The sequence below is a fragment of the Etheostoma spectabile genome, chromosome 11, assembly GCF_008692095.1.
Source record: "Etheostoma spectabile isolate EspeVRDwgs_2016 chromosome 11, UIUC_Espe_1.0, whole genome shotgun sequence".
NCBI classification, from domain to species: domain Eukaryota; kingdom Metazoa; phylum Chordata; class Actinopteri; order Perciformes; family Percidae; genus Etheostoma; species Etheostoma spectabile.
Genome location: NC_045743.1, coordinates 112,256 through 127,335, shown reverse-complemented (window position 1 = coordinate 127,335; position 15,080 = coordinate 112,256). Strand labels below are relative to the sequence as shown.

At 40.3% G+C, this 15,080-nt stretch overlaps 1 protein-coding gene and 1 long non-coding RNA gene across 2 annotated transcripts; both read right to left on the bottom strand.

Annotated features, from left to right (window-relative positions):
* Positions 1-2,474: 2,474 nt before the first annotated feature.
* hcn5 (hyperpolarization activated cyclic nucleotide-gated potassium channel 5) lies at positions 2,475-11,398 on the bottom strand. The gene is made up of 9 exons (XM_032529025.1): positions 11,006-11,398; positions 9,712-9,898; positions 8,148-8,252; positions 7,291-7,428; positions 5,273-5,434; positions 4,184-4,277; positions 3,934-4,060; positions 2,689-2,835; positions 2,475-2,579 (listed from the first exon to the last, which is right to left on the bottom strand). The coding sequence occupies exons 1-8, from the start codon at positions 11,188-11,190 to the stop codon at positions 2,832-2,834; spliced, it is 1,002 nt and encodes a 333-aa protein (XP_032384916.1). The 5' UTR covers positions 11,191-11,398; the 3' UTR covers positions 2,475-2,579; positions 2,689-2,831.
* A 1,763-nt stretch (positions 11,399-13,161) lies between these two features.
* Positions 13,162-15,035, bottom strand: LOC116697667 (uncharacterized). Its single transcript, XR_004334024.1, has 3 exons — positions 14,804-15,035; positions 14,495-14,606; positions 13,162-13,262 (listed from the first exon to the last, which is right to left on the bottom strand). It is a non-coding gene; the product is annotated as an uncharacterized LOC116697667 (long non-coding RNA).
* Between the last annotated feature and the right edge of the window lie 45 nt (positions 15,036-15,080).

Sequence of the window (15,080 nt, the reverse complement as noted above, 5' to 3'; positions counted from 1 at the left end):
GTCCATCTCATCCGTGAATAAGTGTCCAACTGGTGTCCACATGGGGAATCAGCAACAGTCGTACTGTCCATCACATAATCACATTAAATGTCCTGGAAATATCCATATTCCCTGTCCTTTTCATACAGTAAAAATAAAAATGTCTAGTATTTGGTCTTACACAAGTGCACCATCAGAGTTGAGCTGAACCACTTTTTCTAAGTCCTTCTTGACATCTGGGAAGCCCTCCAGCACCTCCTGAAAGTCGTCCCAGGAGAGAGAGAAGCACTGGCAGTCGGTCTGCGCCTTCACTGTGGCCAGATGTTTGCCTTTGGTCAGCACACATGTCTCTGTTGTACACACAGAGGGAACCACAAGAGCGTGGTTAATGAACGAGTGAACCCTAATGACGCAGATGAGGTCTGACAATTAATCCTAAATTAAATAACCGGACTTAGCTGAGTTGTTTCGGGAAGCCTGCTTAATTCTAAACGCTGCGGCGGTTTGCTACCAAAAAGATTAGGACCAGTTCCCACTTAAAGCCTCCCCTCCGTCGCTACAATTGGAAAAGATAGATTTAATCACTTTGGGTTTGACAGTGATGTTTTTTTAAAGAATGCTTATTGCTCAACTATGCAAATAAACCTGCAAATGGTTGTTGTATGCATGTGAAAAAGCAATGAATGCTGAGCAATGTAAAACCAGTTGAAACCTTCAAAATCACATTAAATCGGCCAAAAAAGAAATCTAAATCCATTGATCAGTTACTACCATTTCATACTGAAACAAAAATGCATTTAATTTGAACCAATTAAGATACTAAATGTCCAAATGGCAGTTGCTCAAATAAAAAACACTCTTACATAAATCAACTGCGTGACTTTAAATCACCTAACTCTAGCGCTATCTAGCCATGCCGATGGTTTTGGGTTTTATCTGTCCAGGTTTGACATATCTGTCCCAAGACCAAAAAATGACGACAGCAACATCTTTTCCTAGAAGCATTATCACTGTTACTTTGGGTAATCCGCAGAATAAGCTGTCAGCTGTTTTCATAAAGACTTGTTTCTGTTGTCGAAAGCAGTTTCAGTGAAAAATGCTCACAGTGAGGTCTGAGGATTATCCAGATTGAGACGAAAAGTGACAGATTTATAAATGGAGTTTAGTATGATTTCCTTAAGAGAGACAGCAGCCTATAATGCTCTCTAATCCAGCAGCCCAGCAAAAGATAACCATTGTTGACACCTCTCTTGACATACAGTTGTTTCAACAAAAACGTTTTTGCAACTCGGATTACTGATTTTAATTGAGCTTTAATTGAAAATAGTCAGAGCCATGAAAACTTCTGTGAATTATACAGACAACTTTTCTGGAATTAGATGTTGCTGCTCAGTTAAAAAAGTGTTTTTTCAATGCTTTAATCATAACAAATGAAATTCCATTCCCCTCCATTGTATTGTGGGGGAGGCAGAAAAAAGAGGTGGGTGTTTCAAAACCTGGACAAAGAACAAAAACTACTACGAGATGTTATTTGTTATTTGAGTGGATTCACTGAACTTTTAAAAGTATATTTCCATAGCTCAATAAAGAGGTAAATACACTCCAGTATGATTAATCATTTAAAAACCCTAAACACACATCATAGTGAAAAGAACAAATTAAAACTGAGCAAACCCCATCTGACGAGGAAGACCATGAGATGGGATTGAAAGCAGAAGAAGCTAAAAAATGGACCTTTGGTATTTGAAAGTACAAATTATTATTGTGATAATGCTTAATAAAAAGTGCCTTGATGCATAATGTGCCTAGATGTGTCTAACAGTTTGTTTCCGTTCATTCGTTACAGTCATTATGTAATACTTAACAGCCATTCAACATTTTTGCAATGTTTTTAGGAATAAAAGTTACATAAATCAGGCTCAGAGTCTGAGAACAATTTTTTTTTTTGTTGAGAAAATGGCCTTTAAAAGCTACCGATGCAAAAAGACACCAATCAATGAAAATGTAACTGTAGTACGAGTGACATAAACACCTAAAGTGTATTTGTTATAGACATGTCATGGAAGCAAAACAGCCCACAATCTCACAAAGTGCATGAAAAAAAAACAGTGTTTTTGTGCTGTAGTGTCTGGCCTTAAAGTTAAGTCACTTCTGTGAGCTAAAAACTGGATTTTCAGTGATCTTCTATCTGCTTCCAATCGGCTTTCAAGCTAACCGGGCTTAACACGTTGTAAGAAACGTTGTAAAACATACTCTGGTAAGTTGTATTTCACTTCTTTCTTCTCTCCCCCTTCAAGTTCCCTGACTATTGCTGTCTGGAAATCAATTCCCAGTGATACATACATCAGTAAATCCAACTCACCTCCAAAAAAGTCTCCGTCACACAGTTCCCTCTCGTAGGAATCAGTCTCCATGACAACCTGGCCGTGGTCGATGAAGAACATGCGGTCGCCCGGGACGTTCTGTCGCACGATGGCGTCTCCCTCCAGGAAAACCTCGTAGTCCAGTTTGAGGAGGACGGCGTTGATAAAGTTTTCGTCTCTGGTCTGAAACATTGGCACTTTTCTTAGAAGCCGGCTGCACATCACCATCAGGATTTGCTGGAAAATAAAACATGTTGGTGAGAAATATATAAGTTGTTTTAAAAATTAAATAGAAGATGAACAAAGACGCAAAGGAACAACAACAGCAGATGAACCACAGCTGTACCTCTTTGAGCGCTGAGGACACCGTGTGCATGACGTCCTTCTCCTGAAACCACTTGCCCCCGTAGCGAGCCTGGTAGTAGTTGGTGATACGAAGCTGCAGCTCTGGTGGGAGCTTCATAAAGCCCATGTAATGCTCCAAACGGCTCATCTGTAGGAAGTCACAGTGTTCAGGATCCACTTCCCCCCCCCCCCCCATCACGCTTATACATGAGACAGCATTACAATGCTCAGATCCACTCAAGCTGCAGTTATTAGAATTTTTGAGATACTTCATTGATCCCCAGGGGGGAAATGACATTTTTACACTCTGTTGATATATTACATGTTACACACAGGCCAGAAATACACACACAGGACCTATACATGCATTAATAGGGATATGTCAGACTGAGGGGAGTGCCCATTAAAGGCTCCCCGTGCAGTTGGGAGTTTGGTGCATTGCTCCAGGGCATCTCCACTGTCTGTACTTGGTCCGTACGGCGACTTTGATCGGCAACCCTCCGGTTCCCAAACCAAGTCCGCTGCCCCATATTCTTTTTATTTTATTTTATTATACTTTATTAATCCCACAAGGGGAAACTACACTTTTCACTCTGTTGTTATTACACACAGGCCTGAATTACACACACATGCACAAATGGAGAGATGTCAGAATGAGGGGGGCTGCCCATGGAAAGGCGCCCCGAGCAGTTGGGGGTTCGGTGCCTTGCTCAAGAGTACCTTGGCAGTGCCCAGGAGGTGAACTGGCATCTCTCCAGCTACCAATCCACCACCATACTTTTGGTCCGTACGGGGACTTGAACCAGCAACCCTTCGGTTCCAAACCCAACTCCCTATGGACTGAGCTACTATATCCTCTATCTACTCTGGGTCTTCATTTGTTTATTTATTTCTAATGGCTGTTTTCCCAATGTACAGAATAATCTAACCAAATAATTGACTTATAATGCTACGCCTCAACACCAAGAAGTCATTAATATTTTAGATTTTTATTTGCACTGTGATAGAAGATCAAAACAATCCCAAACAGGTATAAAATGTCTGAATAAATGTACACCTTAGTAGCTGCAGGTAAACTAAAGGAGTTAATGACATCATATTTTTATGTTTTCTAAATCCTCCTTTTCTCTCCCTAGATTAGTTTAAAAGCAACTAAAATATGCTAATAGAATTCTCATTATTACTTATTTCTGTTTCACTGAGTACAGTGACTTGTACTCACTACTACTGGGATGTATTTTCTTACCTTGCTCTTGTACTCCTTGGCTGCTGGGTCGATGTTGGCATCATGGTTGTAGCGTTGGCCACGAGGACGGTGTACATCAGACAGCCGGACACCATGCTGACCATGACGATCCACATTTCAACGTAATCTGGAGAACAAGACACCAACACTCCAGCTTGTTTACTGGGAAATGGTGGGTATTTATATCTGAGGGAGAATGCGATACTTATGCTTTTTATAGCGCCCGATAAAGAAAATCTATAATTCTCACTTGTTGGTGCGTCCATGGAGCCGTAAGAGAGAGCGATCATCTGGGAGAGAGCTCGGAAAACTCCCCAGGAGTACTTCACGATCACTGTGGCATTCTGGAAGAAAATGTGTCATAATTAATGAGACTTTATTAAGATGTGAAGCTTCAAAACAACAACAAATACATGGATTTAAACTACAGCATATGGTATAGATATTTGAAGCACCACAAAAAATTATATTTTGTCATATATGCCCTAGAACAATTTTAGAAATTAGTTATTTAGTAAAATAGCTGATGACTAATTCCCAACTTGTCATACACAACTCCTCATCAACCACCAACGGTGGCAGAAGTATTCAGATCCTTTACTAAAATATAAGTACAAACACCCCACTGTGAAAATACTTCACAACAAATCAAAGTCCTGCTTTTAAAACCTTACTTAAGTAGAAGTTTGTCAGTATTATCAGCAACATTTGAAAAGTAAAAGTCATTGTGAAGTGAAATATTTCCTGTTTATCTGATGTTTCTGGATAAATATGCCTGTTGCAATAATGTGTATGCTGCATTTTACTACTGTAGAAGTTCAAAGTTGTGCTTATTTTAATTACTCTATATACTGTTAGGTGATTTAATCTACAGCAATGCATCATATTCTATAAGATCATCATGTTTGTAGCGTTGCTGTCCTGTGAGAACCACATATTTCTAAAAAAATGTCATGGTGTCAATGAAACCTGTTTTCAGCTTTGTGACAACGCATTTTTCAGCTGATCCAAGAGGCGTTTTAAAGATGTTATATAGCTTAAGGTGTAGAATTTCCTCAACACATATAGGAACATTTCATCCTTCAGTTCATCACAAACATTCAAAATCACCAAATTTATAGATACTTTGTTTTCACTGGACAGGAAGGGGGTGAACAACTGAAAAGTCATTTGAAAAGTACCTAAAGCTGTCAGATAAACATTTACCTGTGAGATGTAGTGGAGTAAATATCTCACATTTGTACTTAAACAAAACACTGGAGTACATGTAGCTAGTTTAATTCCACCATTGTCAACAACCATCATCATTCACACTGTAGTTTTGTGAGTTTAGTTTCACCATCAGGTTTTCTTTCCGGACCCAGCAGTCGGTGGGAAACTCCTCCAGCATGGGAACAAAATACTGGATGCAGCCGTTCCAGTGACAGAGCAGGAAAATCATCATGAACAGAGATAAGATGCGGAAGAAGAGGCGGACCACCTCCAAGTTTGCATTAGACACCTGTCAGGAAGACATGACACGAAAACATGTGACTTTAAGGCATTTGGTAAGCACATCAAACACAGTGCAGGACGTCCCGGTTGTTGGCTGAGATGTGAGTCATATTACAGCAGCATACTGGGTTTAAGCCAAGCAAACAAGTCACAAACATCAACACCTTCCAAGTTGTGTGGAAGTCCATTAATACAACACCTTCAAAACCAGTTTTGTAGAGAACTTCACTGATTTAAGCCGCCTTATCAGCAAGGAAAGCATGACACTAACGGACATCGATGCAAGATTGGGTGAAGCCTGAGGTGTGTTTCTCAATTTCACAACATCTGGATGTTTAAGCAATAGACCCTAAAACAAAAGGTTGTCTACATTACAGCAATGCCAAGTCAATCCTAATGTACCAGGTTTCACCGCAGTGGTCTGGGTTCGATTTCCAGTCAGGGAATACTTTTTTTGGGCACAGTGCCCCCCCAAAAGCTCAGGGAACTGGTCCAGCACTGGCAGCCCACTCACTCTGACATCTCTCCATTTGTGCATGAATAGGTCCTGAGCATGTGTGTGTGTGTCTGTGGGGGGGGGGACTCAACATGCAGGGAGCGATAAAGTAAACAGATTTATCTGTGTGAAATTGTTCAATCAGTGTGAATACAAAAAAAACATTTCCAAGCGAGAGGGTCCAGTTTCCACCTCTACGCTGAAAGAATACACCAGAAACCATTTATTTTAGCAGCCAGTAGTCAATTAAAGGCGTGGAGTTACGCATTAATTCCAGACAACATACATTATGCAACATCAAGATTCATTCCAAGATATATTGTGTTTCATTATGAGATTACCATCAACAAAGTCAGTTTGAGGTGTCGTATTCCTTTATTTTTTGAGTCCAATGTCTGGGCACGTGCAATTAGAAAAAAAGGTCAACTCAAAAGAACTGGACCAATGCATAGTCAGCTCTTGTTTTACAAAAGACATTGTGAACGTTCAAAGTCAGATTTGTCACTGGATGCCAGGTCTGGTGAGGTATCAGCAGTTAGTAAATGTAACTGTGCTGTATTTATATAGCACTTTTCTAGTCTTAACAACTACTCAAAGCGCTTTTACATCTACAGGAAACATTCACACACTGTGGCCGAGGCTGCCGTACAAGGTGCCACCTGCTCATCAGATAAACACTCACACACATCTACACACCTGCTCATCAGATAAACACTCACACACATCTACACACCTGCTCATCAGATAAACACTCACACACATCTACACACCTGCTCATCAGATAAACACTCACACACATCTACACACCTGCTCATCAGATAAACACTCACACACATCTACACACCTGCTCATCAGATACACACTCACACACATCTACACACCTGCTCATCAGATAAACACTCACACACATCTACACACCTGCTCATCAGACAAACACTCACACACATCTACACACCTGCTCATCAGATAAACACTCACACACATCTACACACCTGCTCATCAGATACACACTCACACACATCTACACACCTGCTCATCAGATAAACACTCACACACATCTACACACCTGCTCATCAGATAAACACTCACACACATCTACACACCTGCTCATCAGATAAACACTCACACACATCTACACACCTGCTCATCAGATAAACACTCAAACACATCTACACACCTGCTCATCAGATAAACACTCACATACATTCACACTCCGATGCGCAGCACCGGGGGCAACTCGGGGTTCAGTGTCTTGCCCAAGGACACTTCGACGTGCAGGGCCAGGGATCGAACCACCAACCTTCCGATTGGCAGGCAACCGCTCTACCACTGAAGCTTTGAAGACTTTGTCTGGCGTTTGAACTTACTTTCTCCACTTCGTTGAAGAACCGGACCAGTCTGGACACTCGAGCCAGCCGGATCAAGCTGAGGATCCGCACGAACATCAGTATTCTCATCATCTTGTTGGTCTTAGATGGGTTGTCGTTGTTCTGGTATTGTAAGTCCTGGGATAGTAAAATAAAGACGTCCAATTATCAGTGATATGTTTCTTGTTTAATCTCTTTTCTATTTATCTTTAATCTAATTTATAATTTGTATTATTACTTAATATTACACTGTTAACATGTTTCATAAGGTAATAGCTTAACATGTGCTTTTTTTTTTTTTAAAGATTCTTTTTTGGGGAATTTTTGGTCCTTTATATTCACAGGACAGATGAAGACATGAAAGATGAGAGAGAAGGGGAATGACACGCAACAAAAGGCCGCAAGGTTGGAGTCAAACATGCGGCTGCTGCCTCTACATATGTGCACCTGCTCTACCAACTGAGCTATCCCGGACACATACATATTCTTAACTACCCCTTACTGTTTATTCTATTTATTACCTCAATACATATGTACATTACTCACAGACTGAATTTGCACTCCTGGTTAGATGCTAAACTACCTCTTGTATTTTGTATATAACAACAATAAAGTTCAATGTAACCTAATCTATTATCATTAAATTTACCTTTTTCAAATCATTTTTATTTTATTGCCTTTTCCTCAGTACTGCAGTTATTGTCTGTAAAACACCTTCTTACTGCTCCAAGTGTTACATAAGTTTTTCATTTCAAACCACGAACACATCATATGAAACTAAGTGCATAGTTATTTTGTGAACTGACAAACACTGCAGCACACACGCTGTCGGCGGTTTTCTGTCGGTTCATTATTACCGCAAACAGCAGTATGTAGCCGATTGGGAAAGCTGCTATAACGTCCGGTATGAACCATGTCCTCAGGTAACTGACTCGGATCCGCTTGATATCCAGAATAGCTTCCTGTGAAAGAGAACAGAGCAGCAGATTGAACAGATAGATGAAGATGCTGCGCAGCGCGTGACACGATTAGATGTATAATTTAACACTTGAGCCGAAATAATATTTAGGGCGTTTGTCCAAAAATTAGGGGAGACAGTGGTATCGGATGAGATTAGCAGTTTGCGCAAAGAAAAGCAACATTAAAGGGATAGTTTAGTTTTTTTTAAGTGGGGTGGCATGAGGTACTTATCTATCTATAGCCAGTTTAGAGAAACGGGCAGGAGTACTGGCACCGAAACTAATCAATATACTGTACAGCAAAAGGGATTTTAGTCCCCTGAAAAAGGCCCGCCCCCCAAAAAATCAATATTAGTTTAAGTGCATGCTATATTAGAGACTATTTTCACTGAGTTACCTTTCCGTCAGACAGCGCTTCTCTGCAGGTAACTGAAGCGGTTCCCCATGCTCCTTTCAAAGCCACCAGACTCCTTTGACAAAAACAGTAACTTTACCTCACGCGCGACGGGAGTGGTGGTCTACCGCTGCCTCAATCGGTTAGTTAGTTTGTGTTATTGTTTGACTTTGAAGTTTTCTAGCGTAAGTTCGGATTCACCAAGGTACACAATAACATAAAGAAACTAACCGATCGATGTTGGTGATAGGTGTTCTGCAAGTTAAAATGATTGTTTTTGTCGAAGGAGTGGTGGCTTTGAAGAGAACACAGATAACGGCTTCAGTTCCCTGTCAGAAAGGGCTGTTTGAAAGTAAGGTACAGCAGTGAAAATATTCTACATTTAACGTACACCTAAACAGATTTTAATTATTTTTAGGTGACTAAAATATGTTTAGCTGCTGCTCTCGTCCACAGCAGTACATTGCTTGGCTCCCGTTTCGGCACTCCTGCCTGCTTCTCTAAACTAGGGGCGTACCGGCTGCCATCTACTGTAGATAACACACTGAGTAGGGGGATATGTACCTCATTCAGCCGCAAAATCCAAACTATCTACTTAACTTCAGAGCATCATTGAACCGTTGCTGATGCAAAAACATGAATATTCCAAACAGGCAGAAATATTATTCAGTAAATCTGGCAAAACCAAATGCTTGTGCGGTCCAGAGTAAACACCACAGACAGGAAAAAAACACCACAGATGTGCCATTTGTTATTGGAAGGACAGAGGTCACGAAGTATGAGCAGATGAAAACAAACAGGATATAGTCTGCATAATACTTAATTGGAAATGTTATGTGTCAATACATCATACTCCCTGTTATAAAACCAAACAGTGGGTGCCAATGTCTTTCCTAGGGATGAGGGGCGGGGTGCGTGTGTGTGTGTGTGTGTGTGTGTGTGTGTTAATCTAGCCTTTCGTGTATTGAGTAGATTAGAGATGGGGCAGAGATGGATTGTATGTGCTTGTTTGCACAGGGATTATGGTCTCCCAGATTGTGCCTGAAAATAGAGTACATCAACTCTTACCTCTCCGTCCTCTGCTATGATGCCCATACGGAAATTTAGGGCCACGTCTATCAGGAACAGAGTGTCCGAAAACACGTTAAATCCTTCCCATGCCAGCCCACTGTGTCCGTCCAGAAACGCAATCTCCATGGGAATCCCTATTAGGTTCAGAAATGTGATGGCCATCATACACATGATGTAGTAACTCCTACAGGAGAAGATCAGAAAACAAATGTGTGACTTTCGAGTGAGCCTTAGATCTTGTTTTCCATGTAGGGTTGAAGCAGAAAGTTTCAGTTCATTTGCCAGCAGGGCTCATTAGACAGTCACGCAGCAGCCGGTAAGGCAAGCTCACTTATGCACACTAAATACTCTGATACTGTAACTGCACATGCCTCGTCAGCCAGGGTTCGAATGCCAGGTTCAAATAACTCTGATCTGATCCCTAATTGTTTCATTCCCTCTCCGTTTTCCCTCCATCTGATCACCTTACAAACTAATAATAACAACACTGCATGGATGATGCAACGCCAGATCCTTACAGAAGTCATTTGATCCACCTGGTTTTGTCCTTCTAATCCTCCGGTATCATCTTAAATTCATTTCACAAAACTAGAATTTTATGAGTTAATAGTTGTGAGATGATCTTTCCTATCACTCTCCTTTACTAATTATCAATTATTAGTTGCTCTTTTAGGTTACTTGTTTTGATTTAATGTATTCTTACTCTACATTTAATACCATTTTATACTACATCTATTTTTCAATTTTTGTTTTCACATTTACAAGAGTGCAACACTAATTATTATCATTTTCAGTTATTGCATTTTTACTAATGCTTTATGCTACTTAATAATGTGACATGCAAGTAATATGGAGTGGGGCGGCAACTAATGATTATTTTCATTATTGATTAATGTGATGAATACTTTCTTGATTAATGGTTTTGTCCATAAAAAGTCAGAAAATATCAAAAAATGCCATTCAACGTGATGTCATCAAAATGCTTGTTTCCCCTAAACTCTCCAAAATCTAAAAATGTTCAGTTCACTGCAGAGAAAGAAAAAACAGCAAATCTATAAAATTAGGAAATTGGGACTACATTTTATTTTATTTTTTTTAAATTCATCAAATAATCCACTTAGCTTTTCAGCTCTAATATGGAGAAATATAAATAAGATAGGCCAAATTATAGCAAAGAATCACTTCCAGAAACTTGCAGAAACTACATTACTTTCAAAGAAACAGTGAGACTAAAAGTGGAGGTGGTGTCTACGCACGGGACTGGCCTGAATCTATCAAGTATATTAAATACCTCATGAGGCTGAACGGGTGGATGACAAAGACTCCGCTCTGCAGCTGCCGGATGCACTCCTGCTCCACGGCCATCTCGCTGCCGTACACGTACAGGGACTGCCGGTTCAGCTGTGGAAGAAGCATGGCTCTCCATCCACAGGTGGCTGTGGTGGATCCCGTGGCGGGACCTTTTAGTTTCTCCATGCCCCCGTCTTTGGTCCCCTCCGATCAGCCGAACGCACAGGCCATCCTCCCTCTGCTGCTGCTTCTCGGAACAAGCGGACTCTGATTATACCAGTCCTGACCTCCCCTCTAGGTCACAAGGTAATTTTCCATCAATGCTCCCAACCTCGGGGCTTATTGAAGCTGTGTGGAGCGAGGCGACTGGATACCCGCCTTTCTGCTCACTCCTTCAGTCCTCCCTCCCTCTCGGTCTGCCTCTCTCTATTTCTGCCCCCACCCCTCCCCATCCCTCCACTTCTTTTCTTTTTCTCCCAGCTCATCAACTATTCAGTATCTGTGTCTCATCCCCACATGAATCAAGCCATGTCAAGAGGTCCAGCTCACATTAATACTGAAGACAATGACGCGTGCATGTGTGTGTGTGTGTGTGTGTGTGTGTGTATGTGTGTGTGTGTGTGTGTGTGTGAAGGGGATCACAATTATTGTCATGTGAACTAGACATCTGGCAGCATGTACAGAGACAAGTTCGGTTTGGGCCATCTCTACCAGGGATGTAATTAAACCCTGTACTGTGTAACCTGATGCCGTACATATGCTCGCAGCTCTGAGCCAGCTCCTGTGTTGTTTATTTGCATATTTCACATCATTTACAAAACAAAACAGAAGCTCGCATCTTGCAAATCAAGGATTACAAAACAGAAGATTGGGATTTCCTTTAACTTAATATAGTTGCACATAGTCTTGAAAGGTTTTGGTAGGATTGCAGCAACGTTTATAAAATGTAAAATAGAAATTATATTACAGGATGTAGCAGCATGGTAGGATTAACTGAGAGGTCATGGCGGTGGGTAAAGTGAATTACTGGCAGCTTAGTGCAGGAGATGTGTCTAATAATGTGAGGGACATTTTGTGACATTATTACTCCGCTTTCTATTTATTTTTGGATTTTCTTTCCTGACAGTTTGCAGTAGAGATGTACAGTAAACACTAGAAGCGGGAAGATTAATACCACTGACAGGGTTTGTAGTTCAGTTTGAGGAGGAATCAATGTGTGTGCTTTATGTGTGAGCCTTCTCCAGGTGCAAGCTGTCTCTTGTTCGTTTTACCTGTTAGGCCTTAAATCCAAGGTACTTTTCTCAAATATTGAAAGTGGACTGTGGACCGACTTTGCTGCCAACCCAATCTTCAAAACAGGTTGACAAAATACAAATCGGCTGTTTTCACTGCCTTCCAAAACAACACATATGTCACAGTTTCAAGAACTATTTGTGTGTGGATTCTATATAATGTATCATTTTTTTTTATTGCCATTGCAATATCAACTTGCGCAATATACACATCGCAAAAGGCTGCAACATATGACGGTAGACGCTCACAGATTTTTTTGTGTTAGCTGAAAGAAAATATCTGTAGAAAACTGAAAGGTTCTTTTATGTGGTGCCTTTTTCTATTCAATTCAATGTTTGATCCGTTCAATAGAAGTGTTTTGGAAATGATTTTCTCTTATTTGTTTTAAATTCAACAAGCGATACGTTGTATTTTATCAAAATACTAAAAAAAGCAGCAGAAATGCAGAACTGAGTACACCCTACTATCTGTTTATTTATCGCGGGTAACATCGTTATCGCAATATTCAACAACATAATTGCATATTATCCTTGTATCTTGCAGCCCTAGTACTGGTGGTAGGAGACAGAATGCAAACTATTGTTTTGGGTCGGACACTTTGGACACCAGACCATTCACCCTGGCCTCCTCCCTAAGAGGTTTTGTGGTGATATAACTTTATAGTCAATGCGTCAATGCGGTCCAGCAAAAGTTTGGTTATTGTTTTGCGGAGCCCTGCCTTTCCGTGTTTTGTGTGTTGGTATGTGACAAACTCCCTATAGTAAAAGAAGACATGGTTCCTTAGAATATCCAGTACATGTGAGAATATTCATTTGCTGCATGGCTAACACAGATCAAAGAAAGAAAAAGAGTGCTTACACTTCTTCTTTCCTAGACACTGCTTTGTGCACACATGAAGAGGAGATGACAGACAATGAGGACCTGTGCTGTGGCCCTACACCTCTCCTCCTTCAGGGGGCAGATTTCTACAAGGAACACAAAAAACAAACACAGACTTCAAAACTCAGAGTGAATTAAAGGGTGCGACATCCTGGGAAAAAGCACAGCAAATACTGCAGCAAAGGGTGTTTCAAATGGAGGTACATATCTATCACACAGCACAGAGCAATATGCTAACTTGCTCATTTTTCTAGCACACAGCTGGTCCTCAAGCTAGAGGTAGTGACTCAGTGCTTCTGCTTACGCACTGTTTTGCTATGCTGACGTACTATGGAACCAGTAGTAATGTAAAAAAAACACATTTATTCAGTATTGTTGGACAGAAAATGAAAGTTTTTCAAATTAAAAAAACTCCCGAGCCACTGAAGTGTAAATTATACCCAGCAGCAACTATATTTTACAGCACTGAATATAATGTCCGGTAGGTGATAGTGTAGAAAAACAGCAGTATGTGTGCTGGCTGATGTTTATGTTTTTCAACTCATATAGATCTTTATTTTTCAATAAAAATAATGTAAATATTCTGATATGTTTGATTGCAACACACAACACTGATGTGCTGAAACGTTGCATGTATTGTCTTATAATAATAATAATACTAACAATAATAATAATAATAATAATAATACATTTTTAATTGTAATATTGCACATACTTTATATTGCACATACTTATATTTATACTGTTTCTATTTTTACTTGTCTTCTGTTTCTTTTCCTTTTTCGGAGCTTGCAATGAAATCTTGCTCAACTGTGTACGTTAATGTGCATTTGAATGACAAGAAAGTCTTTCTAGGTTCTAAGTTCATTGTAAACCTAATTTAATTGGGGTTTGGACTGTTTATTAGACAAAACAAGCACGTTAAAGACATCACATTGGCATGTGGGGAATTGGGATGATTTGTCATTTAATAGACGAACAACAAAACAAATGAATATGGAAAACAATACATTTTCAATTTTGATTAGGCTGCAGTCCTTTCACAGTGATCTCACTATCCTGACCTGTGTAACATCGAGTGGAAAAGTTGCACAAGCGGACAATATAACTGTGCTTAAAAACCTTTTCAAAGCACAAGATGAATGAAAGCTACAAATGTCAATAGTCTGGTGATTTTGTTGTTGAACTTGTGAATAATGAACTACTGACACATCACATTGACAGCACTTCTCCACTGACCAAAACAGACACTAACAAACTGAAAATAGTGACACTGAACAGGTAAAAAACAGCAATAAAATGCCAACCTACAACCCACCTCCACAGTCGTAGCAGTGCCTGCTCCATCATGAGAGCTGCCTTTATTTTATTTTTTTCATGAGCTGCCGTGGCCGATGAAGACCATGATGATGATGATGATGATGATGTCACTGCGCAATACAAATTCATACTTTAACTGTCTTGAGGCAATTTCAGGCAGAGCAATAACCGGAAAACACGCTTCACATTAAATGGACCTTGAGTTAAGACATTTTTTGTTTTTGTTTTCAAGGTCAAAATGATATTTTTAGCTCAACAGAAGAACCCCATTTGCTCTAAGAAGCATCACAATATACATTCAACTTACTGTCCATTCATAGACGCTCTGGTCTCTCTATTTGTTGAACTAACGTGTTAGTTGGTGTCTCGCGGAGGTTAGTTACGGTCTCTTGCTGCTAGTGTCATTCTCTTCCCGCCGGTGATACAAAAAACGACATTTCCCATCAGCCTCTGTTGACACTTTGTGTTCACGCGAGTTTGTATCAAAAGCGAACGCGTGAGTTCATGTCAGCTGGCTCCTTTCTGAAGGTGAAGCAGTCACGTTTCCTGCACCGGAGCCCTTCGCACGAGTAAGTTACTGGACA